We start from the raw sequence: 20,299 nt of genomic DNA, 5'->3' as shown, positions 1-20,299 counted from the left end.
GCCCCGCCCGGCGCGCCGCTGACAGCAGGTGGCGGCCGCGGCCCCTGGAGGTCACCGCAGGCGTCGGGAGCACCCTGGTTTGGGAGCTGGGCAGCCACTGCGCGCCAGGAGACTCAGGCTCCTGGCTCAGGTTCAGAAAAGATGCTTGGCCAGGGCTAGATTAAGACCTTTAAAATCCGGGAAATGGAAAGTTTATGGTGTCCACCGATTTGTTGTGAAAACAAAAACAATATGAAACTCCAAGACTTACGATCCCTCTCCTTTTTAAATTATATTAAAATATATTTTGAAACTTTTTGTGCCCGTGCCAAGCCCGCCCTGGGCCCGGGTGTCGGTTTATCCAGCCCTGCTGCAGCCTGGGGCTCCTCTATGCTAAATACTTCAGCGGCAGCCAGCCCTGTGACTTGCTCTTTCAGACGCATTATCTTTCAAGAATCCTATTAGGTTGTCCCTCCTTGAAACTTGGATTCTGAGATGCTGCTCTCTCCTGGTTTTGTTTTCAGTTCCTTGTCCTTTCAGTCTGATATTTTCTCCCCACTACCCACTCATAATAACCAGAGGCGGATTGAACAGTGGGCCCGGGCGTGCGCCCTGGGCCTTGACTTGTGAGGGGCCCCGCAAAACCCCAACTTCACACTTCTTTCTAATGTAAGAGGCCCAATATTTTCTTCTGCGCCCAGGGCCTCAACCAACCTTAATCCGTCTCTGCTCATAACCTGTATTTCTGTAGTGGGATTGAGGGTTATTGCTGTATGTGCTACCTGGGAGACTATAGTGCTTCCACTTCGTTTTACCTTGGAGATACATGTTTGCAGATTATTTGCAAATATTTATCCTTCAGCCCTGACCACAGTTAAGGCAAAATGTATCCTCAGGACTCAAAACTGCCCCCTCCCAACGCTTTGTCAGTCAGTATGTGATTAACTGTACTTAACCTTTAAGTTGATCAAACAGGAGCCTGTTACCAATGGAGGCAGAACCCGAAACAAAATACTACAAGCCCAGGCCGGAGGCCTGGTAACTAGCGTCAACAGAAACCGCCAGAAGGCAGCAGCAGATTATAAAACTAACCCTCTCATCCCTGCTTAAGGGTTGACTCAGCCCACCTGCACCTAGGTGCTTGCGATAAATCCTCTTTTCCACACTTTGGCCTCTGCATGGTTGATGTGACTCCTGCCGGGTCCCAGAACCTTTCGACCACTTCCTCCATCTTCATATTCATATCCAACTGATTGCTGGACATCTCCATGTCCCACAGACATCTTGAACTCGAAATGTGTCCAAAATTTGAACTCGTTTCCAATGTTCCACTTTTTCCACAAAAAAATTAAGGCAGAAACCTGGGAACCAACTTTGATTTTTCCCACTCCCTCACATCTAATCAACTACTGCCTACTTCATCATTTAGTTACCTCTATTTCATAGCTTCTTCAGTACTCCTGCTGCGACTGCCCTAATCCAGGCCTGTGGCACGTCCTACTTGGGCCATCCGTAATTCCTTCAAAAGAGGTCTCCATACTGCCTGTGTTGACTCCTGCATCTCCTGCACCTTCTCTACTTACCCCACTAGAGACCTGGCTGCTTTACATCTCCTGTTTTGTTTTTGTTTTACTTCCATTGAATTTTTTTTCCCCTCATCATCCTTCCTGGAACACAATGAGTGTAGCTTGTATCTTGCAACCATAAGGTGACCTTTAAGATTAAACTTGTGCCAAGAATGGCAGAACAAAGATGGAAGGAATTGACACCACTGGGCCAACCATATCACCTGACTTTTCTTTCACAAAAGGAAAAAACTTGTTCAAGCTGTTTATTTAGTTGTTTTTTTTATCCTGATACATCAAGCTTTAGATATCATAAATGAATAGGTGTTCTCTAGGGACCTTGGAGCCAGAAACAGTCTTCAATAAAAGTTTGATTAACAGACCCCTTTTGTGTGGGAATACACATTTTTTTGCCAATGAAATAAAAAATCTGAGCTTGGCATCAATACCTTAGTATGTACTAGAGGTTACTCATGCAACATACTAAGAGAATGTGAATTTTGATGAGAGGATAAGCAAGGCTAATGCACCTGAGAAGCCAGGACTGGTGGAGTGGGGGTATCTGGGAGAAAGGAGTGATCACCCAGAAAAAGAGAAACATGCAAGGAATCCTGGGCCAGGTTTAATTTCCAACATTAACTAGTTTTGTTTTGCTTTTTTTAAGAGGGAGAGAGAAGTATCAACTCATTTCACTTTAGATGTGCACCCACTGATTGCTTCTCATATGTGCCCTGACCGGGCTTATACTAGCAACACTGGGATCAGGTTGGTAATTCCGTATCAAACCAGCAACCTCTGCGCCCTGGGAGGACACTCTACCAGGGGTCCCCAAACTTTTTACACAGAGGGCCAGTTCACTGTCCCTCAGACCGTTGGAGGGCCGCCACATACAGTGCTCCTCTCACTGACCACCAATGAAAAAGGTGGCCCTTCCGGAAGTGTGGTGGGGGGCCGGATAAATGGCCTCAGGGGGCTGCATGCGGCCTGTAGTTTGGGGACGCCTGCACGCCACTGGCCAGACAACCAACATGACTAGTTTATTTGCTTTTTAAGATTGATTTTTTTTTTTTAAGGGAGATTAGATAGAAAGGTGCTGGGGGCGGCAGGAAGCATTAACTCATCGACTCTCCTGTATGTGCCTTGACTGGGCATGCCGTTTCCAACTGGCCACCTCAGCAGTCCAGGTCCGTGCTTTTTCCACTGTGTCACCACAGGTCAAGCCAACATTAACTAGTTTTAAATTATTACTTTAACAGGAAAGTTAAAATAAGAGATAGGCATAATAGAAGAATTTGGAAAACTGGTAATTATTTAAAAAGAATAAGCAGGAAGAACTTAATCCATTTCAGAACATTTCGAGATGTGCCAATATGAAAGGGTAAGTTTGACTTCGTGGTCTCTGATGGCAGCTGCTTCACCCTGTATACACCACCTCCCCTACCCATAGTTTCCCTAATAAGAACCATTCTGGGGAGAAATGTAAAGGAGGGCGCCTGAGAGATTACCAAAACCAGGAGGCAGAAAGTGACCCTGAATGGGCTGCAAGCAAAAGGCCAACAGTTTCCTTCTCCTCTTCCATCTTAAGAGCAAAGGCTTATTAATATTAGTTTATGAAAAGTAGGCAATTATACAAAATACAGCATCAAAACCATAATTCATTTTTAAAATGTGAGTTTTTGACACTTGTAGGATTTCATTCCAAACTCTCAATTATATAATTACAAAAAAAATCCATATTTCAAAAAAACATACTTAATTTTAACATAAAATTCATGTCACTTATCACAAAGTCAGACAGTCAAGTGTACAAAGGAAAAACAAAACAGAAGCAGTATTTACAAATTTAGACTACATGAGACATTGTGAATACTTTTTTGTTAATAAACAACACAATACAAACTTTTACACTCTACATTTTAAAGATGATGCATCTGTGAACAATATAAGTATGTTGACAACTTTAAATTAAATTCAAGGTTGGGAGAGTTGAAGACTAAATTCAAAGTCAAGATCATAGTAATAAAGACTTTAAATTCAATGCTATAGTGATAAAAACTTTAAATTCAAGGATAGATTGTCTAAGAAAGGACAAAACAACTAGCATTCAAGCTATTTAGTCAATTAGTTCCCCTGTGAGTACAAAATATATAGGAATCACTAAATGGATTAGCCTAATTACAAATAATGTTCATTTCTAAAGAACTCATAACTGCAAGAAGTCTTTTCACAGAATTTTTCAGTCACAGTTTTTATCCTTGGGTAGGTATTTCTGCCATATTTTAAACCCTTATTCAAAAAACAATTCCCTCCCACTTCCATATTTTTATAAGTAAAAAATGGTTTTAAATAAAGAGATGTCCATTCCTTAGCTAGAGAACTATTCCCCCACTGACTGTTAGAAGAAAAAAAAAAAAGATCCCATTTCCTTCTCTACCTCAAAAACACAAAGTAAACCCAAACAATCCAATTCCTAATGAAGAGTTGCATAAAACCCAGGACCTGGAACGATATTTCATGCTCGTTTTCTTGCTATATGCTGAGAACAATTTATTTACATTATTGAGAAATCTATTTAACAGGCTGGGTTCATGCCAGCGCCTCCATTAGCAGAGGCTTGCTAAAAAAGGCGAGAGTAGCGGCGTCTGCGAATGTGCACATCGAAGACCCTCCTCGGCCTGGCCTCCTCATCGTTTTCATCCGATTCATCCATGTCTGCCGAATCATCATCATCGTCTTCCTCCTCCTCTTCTGCCTCGCCCATCTCTTCATATTCAACAGGACCCATTTCCTTGAAAGAGAAAACAGTCTTTTGATAAGAACTTCCATCAGTTTGTATACTCACTTAATGCAAATTCTCATTTATCTAAACTCTAAACAACCAGATGTGCCAACCATGAATTTTTATAGACTTGAACAGCCCATTTTCATAATGCACATGCTGATGGAAGATTCCAGAGTGTATATTCTATTACATGTTTAAAAGTGCCCAAGGTGGTTTTTCATGGTAAACATATTTCATTAATACAGTACTTATTTTTTACATGAAGCTGTTATTCATATATAATGTAGCAAACAGACCACCCCCAACAACTCAAGATAAATCTTACTGAATTTACCATATTAATATATTAAGTAACAATTCCTTATTAGCTATACGCTTACAGAAAAGATGTGAAAATATTAATAAAGTATGACCTCTACTGGTAATTTTTATGTACTGTCAACAGGTTTAAGATTTCTATTGAGTACCTAACTACAATATAAAGACACTTTTCAATTCAATCACCATTAGTAGTAGCCTTTACTTTTAAATCAATGTGTCCAAGGCTTTCAGAATAGAGCACTGGTGATGCTGTAAATGCACTAAGTGCACATCTCTTGGAAACTTCCTTTGAAGCAGTGCCCCTAATCAAGTCTAGACTTTCTCTGCTGTCAGTTTGCTCTATCACACTTTCAAAAACCCAATGAGAGGAGCTGCTGTATTGGACAGAGTTCGGAACAGCCAGGAGGTCCTAGCTAGTAATGTAGGAAACATTGGGAAACTTGGGATGTGGTGTCAGCTAGTCTTTCCACCAAGGCTTTTATGATATTTCATGACACAGCACCACTACTAACCTTCTGGTGTTACCTCCAACCACTGTCCCTGTTCCCCGCCCTCCAGTATACCGGCCTCCCTGCAGCTCTTCAAACACCTGAGAGGCACATAGTGTGTCTGTGTCAGCACCGCTGCCCTTGCTGCCTGTTAGCTTAGAACACCCTTCTCCCTCAAATGCAAGGGCTCCTTCTGCTTCTTTCATGTCTCAACTTAAATGTCACTGAGGTCTTTCTTGATACATCTTTATATTATGCAACCCAACAGGACACTCCTTATCCCCTTTACTCTGATTTTTCTCCAGAGCATATATTACTACTACACTTTGTACATAGTATTGATTTGCTACACTTTGTATTTTTTAACTAGAATATCAATTCCAAGACAGATTTTAATTGTACAGTTCACTGCATTTTCCTCAGCACCTTGTATGTACTTATCAATAAATATCTGTTGAACATGCAAATTAACTGATGTGGGAGAAAGGTATTGTCTTTTAGGATTTGTCAAAGGTATTATCACTGGGACTTATTATAACACAAACAACAATAACCAGAGACAATAGCCATAAATATAAAATTATTCTATTATTTTTATCTCTGGATCTTTTTTTTTAATCTAGGGAATGAAGACTTCGAAATTCAACAGCAAGTCCAAAAGGGGCGGGGGAGAAGGATTAGGAAGTTCTAAAACATTAAATCCTGGTGTATAATTATTATCTTAATGAAGAAGAAAAGAGAAAAACTGTTAAAGAAATCAATGTGGCTAAAGATGGAGATTGCTGACAATCACAGGTGAGTGTGCAGACAAACAGCAGACAGAGAGGAACACACAGACAACAGAAGTAAATCGGCAGTAGACGCCTCTACAGGGTCTAAAAACAAACCACCTAGACCAAAAAAGGCTTATGAACAACCAAAAGTATATTTTAAAGTGGCATTCAAAGTATAAAGCAAGAGGAAGGATTAAGCCTCCTAATTAATAATATTGTTAGAGGACACAAAAGGAGAACAATTCAACTTCCATATCAAGAAAATTAACATTTAAACAGGAAAGGTAAACACAAGTACAACACAACAGATATACAATCCCCACTGCCTCTTTTGTGTTGATTAGAAATAAGTCCAGAATTCTCACTTATGTTTATTGACTTCTCATCCCTGATAGAGAAAAACACATTATCCACAGGCAGGTCAAGTTTTTATACTATGTATTATTTGTGGTTTAGAAGACACTAAAACTTATTAAATAAGAACATAGTTAAGAGAGGGTTGAACATGTAATGAGTTTATTATTGTAATTTAAAATTATAAATTTAAAAATTTTAAACTTTAAAAAAAGGAGTAAGTAAATATAAAACTTCTCAGTTTCAATTTATAACATGATAAATATCAATATAACCCATATAACCAAGAGTTCTTTGGAGTCCTCATAACTTTCTTTTAATTAAATTTGACATACAATATTATATTAGTTTCAGGTATACAAGAATGTGATTAGACGTATATGTATGTGTGTGTGTGTATGTATATACATACATACACACACACACACATTACGAAGTGTCACCACAGGAAGTCTAGAAACCATCTGTCACCATACATGGTTATTACATTCTCATGGTTATTACATTCTCCCAGCCCTTTCCCCTCTGGCCACCATCAGTTTGTTTTCTGTACCTACGAGTTTGTTTTGTATTGTGTTTCGTTTTTAGATTCTACATAATAAGTGAAATTATATGGCATTTGTTTTTCACTTATTTCACTTAGCAAAATACCCTCTGGTCCATCCATGTTGTCGCAAATGGAAAGATTTAATTCTTTTTTATTGACGAGTAATATTCCATTACACACACACACACACCCCACATCTCTATTCGTTCATCTTTGGATGGACACCTAGGTTGCTTCCATATCTTGGTTATTGTAAATAATGCTGCAGTGAACATAGGGGTGCATATATCTTTTCAAATTAGTCTGTTGTATTTCTATATATTCCCTATGCTGTGCATTACATTCCCTGTGACTTATTTTATAACTGGCACTTTGTACTTCTTCTTTTATTTATTTATCTTTTCAGATTTGAGAGAGAAAGAAAAAGAGAAAGTGAGAGAGAGATGAGAAGAATCAACTCATAGTTGCTGCACTTGCGGTTGCTCACTGATTGCTTCTCCTATGTGAAGCAAGAGGGAGAGGAGCTCAAGTTGAGCCAGTGACCCCTTGGCTCAAGCCTGGGACCTTGGGCCCAAGCCAGCCATCTTTCAAAGGAATCTTGTGAACATCTTTGGGCTCAAGCCAGAGACCTTGGGATCATGTTAATGATTCCCCACTCAAGCTGGCAAGTTTGCACTCAAGCCAGTGACCGTAGGCTGTCGAACCAGGGATCTCTGTGTCCCGGACTGATGCCCCTCCACTGTGCCACCATCTGATCAGACTGGCAGTTTGTACTTCTTATCCCTTCATCTCTTTGCTCATTTTCCCACCCTTCTCCCCTCTGGCTACCATCATTTTGGTCTCTGTATCTAAGAGTTTGTTTTGTGGAATTGCTGGGGCATATGGTAGGTCTGTTTTTACTTATTTTGAGGAATATCCAATAACTTTTAAGAGCTTAAGGGGGTCATGAGACTGAAAAGTTTGAAATGACTGTCCTTAAGTAAAGATTACTTTATATTCACCTTAACAAACATTGAAAACAAGCCTCCACAGGATCAAGTGGACCCAATAATAACTGCCTGACCCAACAAATCTCAACACTCTTTACACTTTATGTCAGGATAGTAGCAACTTTAGGACACGGAATATTATCAGAGATTTCATAACAATAAAACAAGCACTTCATTAAAAAGACAGCACAATCCTATGTATATCTGCATATAATTATAGAGCTTCAAAATACATGAAGCAAATCTGAAAGATTAAAGAGAAGTAGACAATTGGTGATTACAACAATCATCTCTCATAGAACAAAGACAAAAAAGATCAGTAAATGTATAAAAGACTTGAAAAACAACCAGTTCAACCTGTCACTTATAGACTAATATTCCCCCAAATAACAGCATATATTCTTTTCAAATACACAAGGGTTATTTACCAAGATAGACCATAATTCTGGGCCATAAAACATTTAAAGACGGACTGAAATTATACACAGAGAGTGCGCTAACCATAACAAAATTAGAAATCAATAATCAAAAGATAACTGAAAAATTTCCAAACATTTAGAAATCATCACATTTCTAGAATAGTCATAGATCAAAATTAAATTACAAGGCAAATCTGAGAATATTTTGAACCAAAGATTAAGGAAATGTAACACATCAGAATTTCCGAACTATAGCAAAGCTAAAATGGTGCTTACAGAGAAAAAAAGGTCTAAAATCAATAATCTAAACTTCACTTTAAGAAGTTAGAAAAAAAAGCAAATTAAACCCAAAGTAAGTAAGAGGACAGAAATAAAGATGACTGCATAAATCAATGAAAATAGAAAATGAGCAAACAATTACTGAAACCAAGAATTGTTCCTTTAAATCAGGGGTCCCCAAACTTTTTACACAGGGGGCCAGTTCACTGTCCCTCAGACCATTGGAGGGCCGGACTATAAAAAAAACTATGAACAAATCCCTATGCACACTGCACATATCTTATTTTAAAGTAAAAAAACAAAATGGGAACAAATACAATATTGAAAATAAAGAATAAGTAAATTTAAATCAACAATCTGACCAGTATTTCAACGGGAACTATGCTCCTCTCACTGACCACCAATGAAAGAGGTGCCCCTGGAAGTGCGGCGGGGGCGGATAAATGGCCTCAGGGGGCCGCATGCGGCCCGCGGGCCGTAGTTTGGGGACCCCTGCTTTAAATGGTCAGTAAGAGTGACAACCCCAGCTAACAAGATGAAAAGATATAAATTGGCAGTATTAAGAACAAAAGAGGAGATACGAATGACTCTTGCAGCCATTAAAAGGATTATCAAAGGAATCTTGTGAACAACTTTATGCCAATAAATTCAACATTTAGACAAAATGGACAAATTCCTTGAAAGACACAAATTATCAAAAATGAAACAAGAACAGAAAATAGGAATATTAAAAAAATTCATATTTCAAAACTTTTCCAAAAAAGAAAATTCCAGGCCCAGATGACTTCACTGATAAAGCAAATCAAACATTTAAGGATAACAGCAATCTCATAATGAACTTGGGCTAGTCAAAAATGGAAGACTGCCATAGGAAGTAGCAAATCCCTGGTACTGGAAACAGACCATAGGAAGCACTCTTGCACTGGGTGGGAAGCTGAACTTCACCACCAAACCCAGACTGTACTGTCTGCACCAGACATACCACAAGTATAATGGCCTAAAGTCTCATTGTCATCCTTCTCTACACAAATTGGGAATGTGGCAACTCGGGGTCAGATTTATGTCATGTCCATCTTCCCAGATGCATTTTAGATGTACCCATCAGGGCCACCCCAGGAGCCAGAGATTTTTTCTGAACATTTGATGCTGACTACTCCATTATATTCTGGGTATACAAGTCACATTTTATTCCCATTGTATAACTGAAACTTCATAACTTTCTCTCATCATTTTATAGCTCATAAGATTGAGGGCACTACTCCATCTGCCATAAAGTAACCCTAAAAATGAGATTTAAAAAATACTATATAGGCCCTGGCCGGTTGGCTCAGCGGTAGAGCATCGGCCTGGCGTGCGGGGGACCCGGGTTCGATCCCCGGCCAGGGCACATAGGAGAGGCGCCCATTTGCTTCTCCACCCCCACCCCCTCCTTCCTCTCTGTCTCTCTCTTCCCCTCCCGCAGCCAAGGCTCCATTGGAGCAAAGATGGCCCGGGCGCTGGGGATGGCTCCTTGGCCTTTGCCCCAGGCGCTAGAGTGGCTCTGGTCATGGCAGAGTGACGCCCCGGAGGGGCAGAGCATCACCCCCTGGTGGGCAGAGCATCGCCCCTGGTGGGCGTGCCGGGTGGATCCCGGTCGGGCGCATGCGGGAGTCTGTCTGACTGTCTCTCCCCATTTCCAGCTTCAGGAAAAAAAAAAAAATACTATATATCTAGTTGACTTGGGAAATGATCCCAAAGAGAGACTTGTACAAATAGCACAAGTTTACCCATTAAATCCTCTTTGCAATAATTTCTATAGGATATTTGTATTATTTTACAAAATTCGGAGTTTTAGCAAAAACATCATAAGAAATTGTTTTCCTAGTCTTAATAAAATAAAGTGGATGTTAACTGGTCTAGTGTGGTGTTTCTCATTAGGCTATAGACATATTTTTGGAAACAGTGGAAAAAAGGCTGAACCTTTAAAACCACTTACTGCTCTATATGATACTATAATGGCGGACACATGTCATCATACATCTGTCCAAACCCACATAATGAATCCTAATGTAATTTATGGACTTTGGGTGATAATGATGTGTCAGTGTAGGTTCAACAGTTCTAACAATCGCTCCGGGTGGTAGAGGTTGTGTAGGTGGAGGGGGCGTATAGGAAATTTCTGTACCTTCTGTTCAATTTCTCTGTGAATCTAAAACTGCTTTAAAATATGAAGCTATTAAAAACAAACTAACAAACCAAAAAAACAACTACAACAAAAACAGGTTACAGCACAGCTACTATGATGGAAGAGCATGGAGCCTAGCTTATTGTTCACCTCTCACGACACGTTCAAATATCCCACCACCCCAAGGTCCTTCCCTTGGAATCCTGGGGTTCTCTGGAACACACTGTATAAACTATTTTTCTGGCCTACCAACCTTTATGGAGTTAACTCTAAAAAGTCATGTAAAGTGGCACCAGAGGAAAATTTAACCTACCAATCGAGCTATAGACACCCTGAATGTCGGACATGCCATATGGAATCGGGGAATGGCGACATTAAAGATCTTGTCTTTAAAGTAAAGAAAGTGAAAGGTATAATATCCTTCCATATATCCCGATGTTGTAGAGAATGTGGTACAACTTGTGTATTCATACACCCGACCAGGGCTGATGATTGGAAATTCACCTGCAGAGAAAATAGTAACAATAAATAATGTATAAAAGTCAGCTCTTCATCAAAGCAAATGAAATATGTCCTCTATGGGATTATGTAAGCTATGTTAAAGTAAATGCACAATTAGAAACAAAATCTAAAGGGAAACATAACAAAATGTTAATAGTGATGGGATTATGAGTATTTCGATTTCTTCTGTAATCCCTCTAATTCTCTATAGTGTGTCTGTGGGTGGGGAGGAGGATATCTAGTAGATAATAAAAAAAGAGCCCTGGCCGGTTGGCTCAGTGGTAGAGCGTCGGCCTGGTGTGCGGGGGACCCTGGTTCGATTCCCGGCCAGGGCACATAGGAGAAGCACCCATTTGCTTCTCCACCCCCCCCTCCTTCCTCTCTGTCTCTCTCTTCCCCTCCCGCAGCCAAGGCTCCATTGGAGCAAAGATGGCCCGGGCGCTGGGGATGGCTCCTTGGCCTCTGCCCCAGGCGCTAGAGTGGCTCTGGTCGCGGCAGAGTGAGGCCCCGGAGGGCAGCATCGCCCCTGGTGGGCGTGCCAGGTAGATCCCGGTCGGGCGCATGCGGGAGTCTGTCTGACTGTCTCTCCCCGTTTCCAGCTTCAGAAAAATACAAAAAAAAAAAAAAAAAAAAAGAACATTTTCTTTTTCAAAATGCTTTGAGGCATTTTAGATGCCATCTTTAAGACACAGGCAATAAAAAGTGTCATGGGCACTAATTTAAACAGCAATAGGAATAATATACATGTTTAAAAGTAGCAAGAAACTTAAAACATAAAATTCTGAGACTGCAGCTTAAACATTTAGCCCAGACAAAATGGCAGTCACAAGGGAGATCTCTTACTCCAATGGACGAAATGACCGAAAAAGAAGTACAGCTTTAATAAAATTGTTTAGCACTAGATCCTTAAATAAATTCAGAAAAAAAATTTCTTAATTAAACATGTAAAATATGGCTTTATTTGTGGTAATCAACTAAACAACTTTGAGTTCTGTGTATGCTTAGGACCCACAACAGAAGTACACAGCTTAAATAATGTTATTTTTCTGAAACACAAATACAAAATCTGAAGAATCTTAGGGGTTCAAAATTTTAAGATAATTATAATTTTTTAAAAAGCTGAATGTCAATAAAAATCAAGCCAGAGATGACTGAAATGCACAAACAACAAAAATCTGTAATTAATTTTAACATTTCTTCCCAATTTTAAAAAAGATGACAAATATGAAATTTTCTGCCCTATGTCTACATGATATGATAAGAAATCATCATTTAGCTAAAAAATAAAGATTATAAGGAAAAGCAAGGAACCCAGACTATCCACAGAGTGAAAACTCAATACCAGAGTTCGCTATAATTTTAGAAAAGTTCATGTTTAAGGTACTAACTGATAGAATAGTGATGTTTACACACTGCACTTATGAAGCAAAATACTGTAGTTAGTATTAGAAGCTCAGAATCTATGGTATCTTTCACATTGTAAACACAGCTGGTAAAAAGGTGCAGACTTATCCACTAACTACATCGTGCATTTCTAAGCTGTGTCACAGACATGCTCTCCAAAATGTCTTAGAAGCAACTGATGTCTAAACTCAAATCTTGTGTTACATACCAACTACTCCAGGTCCTTGAACTTCCTCTACATCACCTTTAGCGTTTGTTATTCTCCAATAGCGACTGTCCAACTGACAAGCCTTCTCAGGAAGTGCATCCTTTGACATTTCAATCCTGGAGAAGGAAATGCGGCAGAAGGGACACAAATAAGGCCTTTTTTGTTTCTTCTGTTTAAGAGCGACAGTATTTGGGCTACCACCATAAAAGGAATTTCCAAAGGAAGTTAAGAAACCCACTCCAAAGTCTCTGTTAATCACCTATTTCTGAAAGTTCTCTAAGATGTTGGCCTGATTATCTTAACGCCACTCCCTCCTGGGAATGTTTTCATTGAACTAGTGCACCTGACCTTCAACAGAAAGGACAACATAACAATTCCCAAAGACAATGTTGACAACACTCTTGCTGTTCAAATAAAGATCAGTATGGGAAACACTTCCTAGAATATAGTGCCATGAAAAATTTCTGTTCTAAAAAACTGACAGTCTTTTATTCACTACAAGGCCATGCAACCCATTTCCCTTTTTTCCATTAGCTTCTAAAAAGCTCAAAGCAAAATGTCACTATTCAGTTATTGGGATTACAAGTTAACAGTTTCCTAATACTATTACTTCTCCCTCTTCCTCTGGGAATCTGCTGTCTCTTATTTTCATTTCAAGTACCCTGTAAGTTATATAGGTGTTATTTTAAGCATGTCTCAGTCCTAGGCAAGACCTATATTAAACAACAAACATCTGTGTATGTGTTACTAGACATATCAGAGGCTACATACAATACCAAAATCCTACAATGCTCCTGGTAAGTACACATAACTAAAATATTTCTAGTATGTATAAATGCATGTATATTTATTTTTAAAATACTGTATGTAACATCATAAAATGTATAAAAATATTTTAAAACAAAGTACCTTAGTCCCTTAGCAATGAATTATCTTTATGGCACTGCACAGAGTATTTCTAATTAAAGTGAACTTATTATTTGTTTTTTATTTAACCACTTCCAGGGCTTAACACCATGTTTGACATCTAGGCAGTGCTCAACAAATATTTATTAGATTTTAATTGCATATACACAGGCCAGATGAAATTTAAAAAGCATGGTTTTACCTTGGGCAATTTGATAGCTTCTAGAAAACGTTACAACTCTTAATTTTGACCTTTCATGATGATTATAACTTAGTGGTCTATCTTGCAAAGTACCTGGCACAATACTTGTATTTATTAGAAATAACATAGAGGTTAATATAAACTCAAAGTACTTTACAAACACTATATTTTAACATACTCTTGCAATAGCAGCTGGAGGTGACCTTGAAAAAGTTTGCTATTCACTTGACCCAGAAAATCATGCAAATCTAGAGGTTCAATCTTCATGTTCACTTTGAGAACACTTGTGAAACTGCCTAGGCCATCAGGTATATGCATATCTGAAGACACCAGGTATCTGAAGGATGTCACTTTATAGAAGCAATGTGTGACATTCTGTTGTTAAAATGGTGGAGTTGGTAGGTTTGCCTGGGCCTAACAGTGGGGCTAGACACAAGGTTGGTGGCCCAAAAAAGTACTGAATTTTTGCTACACGTTTAAAAATGCAAAGAGTAGTGCCGGACTTAAGGGTTTAGACATAGATCCTTGGTCATTGAGCACATCTTGGTGAACAAAGCTCCCCAGATGTGGCGCAGAACTTATAGAGCGCATGGGTACACTAACGCACACATGAGCTCCCCCTGCCGCACTGAGAGGATCTTTACTGAAAAAGAATACATTGCTCCTAAACCAGGAGAGGAGGGTGCACAGAAACAGATCTCAGAAGAAACAAAAACTCATGGCCTGGGAGTAATTTCAGCACTAAATAAATGTTAATAAAAGTAAAAGTGAAAAAAAATCCTCTGATTACATTGTAGAAAATTTTATTATCCACTTTCCTCCACATTTCAGCAAGAAGGTGCCTTTCTTTCTTTCTTTTTTTTAATGAGAGGAGGGGAGGCAGAGACAGAATCCTGCATGTACCTTGACTGTGATCCACCCAGCAAGCCCACTAGGGGGCAATGCTCTGCCCATCTGGGGCACTGATCAGCAACAGAGCAATTTTTAGTGCCCGAGGCAAAGGCCACAGAGCCATCCTTAGTGCCTGGGCCAACTTGCTGCAATTAAGCCATGAATGCAGGAGGGAAAGAGTGAGAGAAGGAGAGAAGTGAGAAAAAGAGAGAAGTGAGAAAGGGAGGCATGGAAAAGCAAATGGTTGCTTCTCCTGTGTGCCTTGACCGGGAATCAAACCAGGGACATCTACATGCTGGGCTGACGCTCTACCACTGAGCAAACCAGCCAGGGCCAGAAGCTGCCTTTCAAAATGTGTTTTATATGTCATGTCAAATGGGACAATAACAACAAATCCACAGGACATATCTCATTGTCAATGGGAAGGTGACCCCATTTAAAGTCCTCACCTGATTCGGTACGTGAAGAAATAGTGGGGTGGGTGCACAGAGCTAAGTTCTGGTAGAAATGACGTGGAAACGGAAACTGTAATATCCCCAGTTGTTGCTACACATTCTGGATCATGAACATATCTAGGTAATTGAAAAAAAATTAAAATTCTTTTAGTAAACTAACCTCAATTCTATAAAAGGTTTAAAAGACACAATGCAAAATAGCTTACACTTCACTTTAGAACTGAAAATTTAAATCATATTTGGGACCTTACGATCTAGTCCTATTAAGCTTAGAAGAAAACTAGAAATTACAAACAAACCAGAAAGCTTCGAAGACTCTGGATCAGTAATGGTAGCAGCCAAGGTTCAATGATCAGTGGTTCAAATAATAGATCAGTAATTAACATGGAAATTAAAAAGAGCTTATCTCCATTTTCAGAGCTACGGAAACCTTGAGGATATCTGAAAACCTAGCTATACCCTCTAATCAGTGGCTCTGACAATAGAAGTGTTAATATTTGTTATTCTAGGGGCTTCTAATGTATACTTCATCTATCATTTCTGCCAAACGAGATACTGTGGACCAATATTACCTCTAATACTATCTATAATATCTGGATGTTCCATTTAAAGATAATAAAGTTAATAGTTACTAACCTGCTATTCATATTAAATCTACTAGTTGATAAACAACTTTTGTTTTCAAAAGGGAATTATACAACTAATATAAAGTTGTAATTTCTAAATCAAAATCAGTTTTTTTTCTCTTGATTCTTCAAGATAAGAAAATTACTGGCTAAGTGTTTGAATATCCTGGCTTTAAACTGAGAATAAGAGAGATTTACGATTATGGGAGGCTCTGCTATGAACCTTCCTGGAAAACCTCATCTTATGATCTGTAACCAGTAACATTGTTTTCAATTTTAGTATTTTAATGCTCTTTTATTTATTTATTTATTTTTTTGAGAGACCGGGAGAGACAAAGAGGAAGAGAGACAGAGAGGAAGGGAGAGAAAGATGCTTCAACTCACAGCTGCTTCACTTTAGTTGTGCACTGACTGCTTCTCATATATGCCTTAACTGGGAATTGGGCCTTGGGCTCAAGCTGAGCCAGTGACCCGTTGCTCAAACTGACAACCTTTGGGCTCAAGCCACAGACCATGGGCTTCAAGTCAGCGACCTTTGGGCTCAAGGTGGTAACCTTGGAATCATGAGGATCCCACACGTAAACCGATGAGCAGAGGCTCAAACCGGCAACCCCAGGGTTTCCAACTGGTGACCTCACTGGTAGACACTCTATCCACTGCGCCACCCCTGGTCAGGCTGTAACTAATGATTTTTATTGATTATAACCATTCCAATCCAAAAAGCCCCAAGTGAAATACCTGAAAATTTGGTCTCTGATGATAGGGAAGCCACCTGATACAACATTGTTGACATACGAAGTAAACCAGTCCGTAAAAGTAGCACCTGTAAACCAGAAAGGGAAGAAAAAGGACAAATAGTTCTTGTAAAATCCATACAGGAAACAACTGTAATTTCTCTTTGCATGAGGCATGGTATCAAAACTAAAAACATTTATAGATATAATTCCACTAGATCTTTATTAGGTCTATTTCTAGTCTCAGTTCTATCCATCTTATTACCTTGCTAGAGAATCCTCCAACTTCAAACTACTTTCTACACTTATAAACAAATAATACATTTTTAAACTAATTTGTTCTGGTAGAAGAATGAAAAGCCTTCTGTCTATAATTTCTTCAACAAATGAGATACGGCTACGTCTATGAAGAAACTATAAGAAAAACATCAGCACCTACCCTCAAACAATCAGGGTATATCCCTGGCCCAGGAACACCTTGACTCATGCTCAGCCTGGACAGCAGTATGGCAGTGTGGAGTCTGGGGCATCAGACCAACCCAAAACAGTCCAGCTACACTACTAAGACTCAAACCCGCAGTGCTCCTCCACATTCTGTGACCAGCTCAAAGCAAAAAGATTGACGGCAACAGTCCAGTCCAGATCATACCTTTGTGATCTAACTGAATCAGTTACAAACATTTACATAAATTATATTTGTTCCCTCTAAGTAATATAACTTTCTTAGACTCCCTTACGGCTAATACCTCTCAGTGCCTAGCATATACTAGTCCTTTAATCAATGCTGTCCAATGAATTTCTTTGTAATCTTATTTTTATAATCCCAGTTCCTATACTCTGCCATGCTAAATGCCAAATGCTAAATTTACAGTGTTTACTTAATACTCCATTTTGAGAATGAAAAAAGGTACAATTTAGGCTTGAGTCTGAGGGTATATAGCTTTAAATTTTTTAATGAAGCCTATCATGACAATAATGTCATTAAAATTCATAGAAGGTAGCCCTGGCCGGTTGGCTCAGCGGTAGAGCGTCGGCCTAGCGTGCGGAGGACCCGGGTTCGATTCCCGGCCAGGGCACACAGGAGAAGCGCCCATTTGCTTCTCCACCCCTCCACCGCGCTTTCCTCTGTCTCTCTCTTCCCCTCCCGCAGCCAAGGCTCCATTGGAGCAAAAATGGCCCGGGCGCTGGGGATGGCTCTGTGGCCTCTGCCTCAGGCGCTAGAGTGGCTCTGGTCGCAACATGGCGACGCCCAGGATGGGCAGAGCATCGCCCCCTGGTGGGCAGAGCGTCGCCCCCTGGTGGGGGCGTGCCGGGTGGATCCCGGTCAGGCGCATGCGGGAGTCTGTCTGACTGTCTCTCCCCGTTTCCAGCTTCAGAAAAATGAAAAAAAAAAAAGATTAAAAAAAAAAAAAATTCATAGAAGGTATAACTACTAGTTTCGAGAACTAATAGTTTTCCTGTAGTTTTAAAAAGTAATTTTTTGTATTTCATGAAATATTACATAAGAAAAAGAAATTTCTTATGGTTTACATAAGAAAGATATTGGCATAGTGCATTCCAGTGCACCTAAATTTATTATACTACATATATATACCAAAGTGTGTTCTTTAAAGTGTAGACAGAATTTTCTATGCAGCCTTTAGAACTAAACTTCTCTCAACACAAAATCCAGTTTTCTTAACTATCTATTAATAATGCACTGAACACCAAGGAATTCCATCTTATGTTTTACCAAAAATTCCAAGAAAGTCAAATAGTTGAATCAAGATGTAAGTTGTATGTTCTAAGATAGTTTCTTGAGAAATAAGCCTGTATCTTGGAGTTTCCTTGATAGCACTGGGGCTTTACCACGGTAGTTTAAAGGAAACTTTTATCTTTCCTCCCAGCACTAACTTCCTATCTCATCTCACATCTTTTGCTTTGCTTCTCATTCTAGGAGAAAGCCAAGCTCCCAGAACAGAATTATCAGAACTTAGTATTCTGCTATAGTGGTGGGGTTTTCCATATCATGTCAGAACAGCACCAAATGAAGACGAAGAAACTCAAAGAGCCCAGTAGCAGCTGCCTTGAGAGCTCAGGCAGCTGTTGGTTTACAAACAAGGTAGTACCACTGCGCTAGAGCCATGACGGTTGTCTCCGAAAGTACGCGCTATGTGAAGGTGACAAAGGGCAGTGAGCCGGAGCAAAACCCCAGTGGGTGCTTAACTTAGAAACCACAAACCACATGAGTCAGGGTAAGCGGAAAGCCAGGGGCGAAGAGTAAAAGCTTTTTTATAACTCACTACGTAGGTTGGCATTGTGAAGTATACCACGAAACCTAGAATGTGCCTCAGCACGGAACATATACTCTGTTCAAGCTTCCAATTAGGATGAATAATTAAATACCGATGCCTTAGCCTGAAAGACCCCTTTACTATTAGCACACGGGGATGTTGGCTGTGTCAGGAGTGCCTTTAAAAGGCCCAGTAAATAGTCAGGACACTTCTCTTAAGCAAGCAAAATCTAAGTATAACAAGGTTGAATGAATAGCAAAGAGGTGAGCAGTACTTGCATATAAACTGAATTGTTCTGAAATCCTGTGAGAAATACCTTTTCAAGGCCAAGAAAAACTGTGCCAGAGTTGATGAAGCCCAGTTTATACTGGTTTTCAAAGACTGCTGTTCTGAGGTCTCCAGTGTGATTTCTCAGTATTTTACTATAGCACTGGCACCAAAAGAGAAAAAAGTACAAAGTAGTTTTATGTATCCATATCTCTAATTATGGAATACTCTGATTGATGGAAAATACCTCTGCATAAGGGAACGGTACACTAACTCACAGGAATTCTGCATGCGTCACTGTTCCACAGCAGAGTCCTAAGAGCACCAGATTGTACAGGGCATAGCTTTCTCCCAGAGAGAAACCAAATTCCACTAAAATACAAGGGTATTCTAATGAGTGACTAGATATGGTACTTGACAAACCAGCAAGTCTTAAGAAATAAAAGTATAAAACTGCCAGCTGATTAAGTAACTAAAAAGTTTCTACCAACTTAATTTTTTAACAAGGAGGAAAAAGGGAAAAAAAAGAATACTTTTTTTTTCTCCTACCTATGATAAACATGTCAATAGCAGCTGGATTCCGAGCCATTTGGTCCTATGTGATAAAAAGAATATTGTAATTAAGGAAAATACATTTTGCTTAATTTCTCATTGTTACCTGTATTCTTCCCCAGAGAAAAGGCAAAACAGTAACAATAACTGAAGGGCTCTAACCAATACTTGGCCATTCCTCACACATTTCAGCCACTGCTTTGTGATTTCTAACTTAGGCTTGTTCTATAGTCCTTGGAAGGGAAGTGCCCGGCACTTCTAATAACAGTTAAATGCTTATATACTGCTATTACTGTCAGAATGGACTAAAAAACTTTTCTTCAGGAAAAGAATTGGGAAGTTAGAGTGAGAAGAAATATGGCCAATTATCCTACAAGAAAGGGCTTTGGATTCAGCCCAGAGACCTGAAGAATTCTAGATTAGTCACCTTTTTCTATAAATAAAACAGACTGAGCCATCATCCCGTAATCTTATAGAGGTACTGAGTCAAAAATGGGATAAAAGATGGGAAAATGCTTAGGAAAAACATTAAAATCTATGAAAACTTTTAAAATATTTAAAATGTTAAGGACCCTGGCCGGGTAGCTCAATTGGTTAGAGCTTGTTCTGATACGCCAAGC

General features: G+C 39.5%; 1 protein-coding gene across 1 annotated transcript in view; it reads right to left on the bottom strand.

The window, feature by feature from the left end:
- Positions 1–2,580: 2,580 nt before the first annotated feature.
- The window catches only part of FBXO3 (F-box protein 3), a 37,438-nt gene continuing 19,719 nt past the window's right edge, over positions 2,581–20,299 (bottom strand). The window contains exons 6-11 of the mRNA XM_066363512.1: positions 19,677–19,722; positions 16,592–16,676; positions 15,222–15,344; positions 12,774–12,889; positions 10,974–11,164; positions 2,581–4,332 (exon numbers count right to left, since the gene is read on the bottom strand). Of these exons, the coding sequence (XP_066219609.1) occupies positions 4,162–4,332; positions 10,974–11,164; positions 12,774–12,889; positions 15,222–15,344; positions 16,592–16,676; positions 19,677–19,722 (732 nt within the window). The 3' untranslated portion in view covers positions 2,581–4,161. The remainder of the gene's footprint in view (positions 4,333–10,973; positions 11,165–12,773; positions 12,890–15,221; positions 15,345–16,591; positions 16,677–19,676; positions 19,723–20,299) is intronic.

Source organism: Saccopteryx leptura, chromosome 1 (genome assembly GCF_036850995.1).
Source record: "Saccopteryx leptura isolate mSacLep1 chromosome 1, mSacLep1_pri_phased_curated, whole genome shotgun sequence".
NCBI classification, from domain to species: Eukaryota; Metazoa; Chordata; class Mammalia; order Chiroptera; family Emballonuridae; genus Saccopteryx; species Saccopteryx leptura.
Note: the sequence above shows the minus strand (reverse complement) of the source record. Positions and strands in the feature narration are given on the sequence as shown.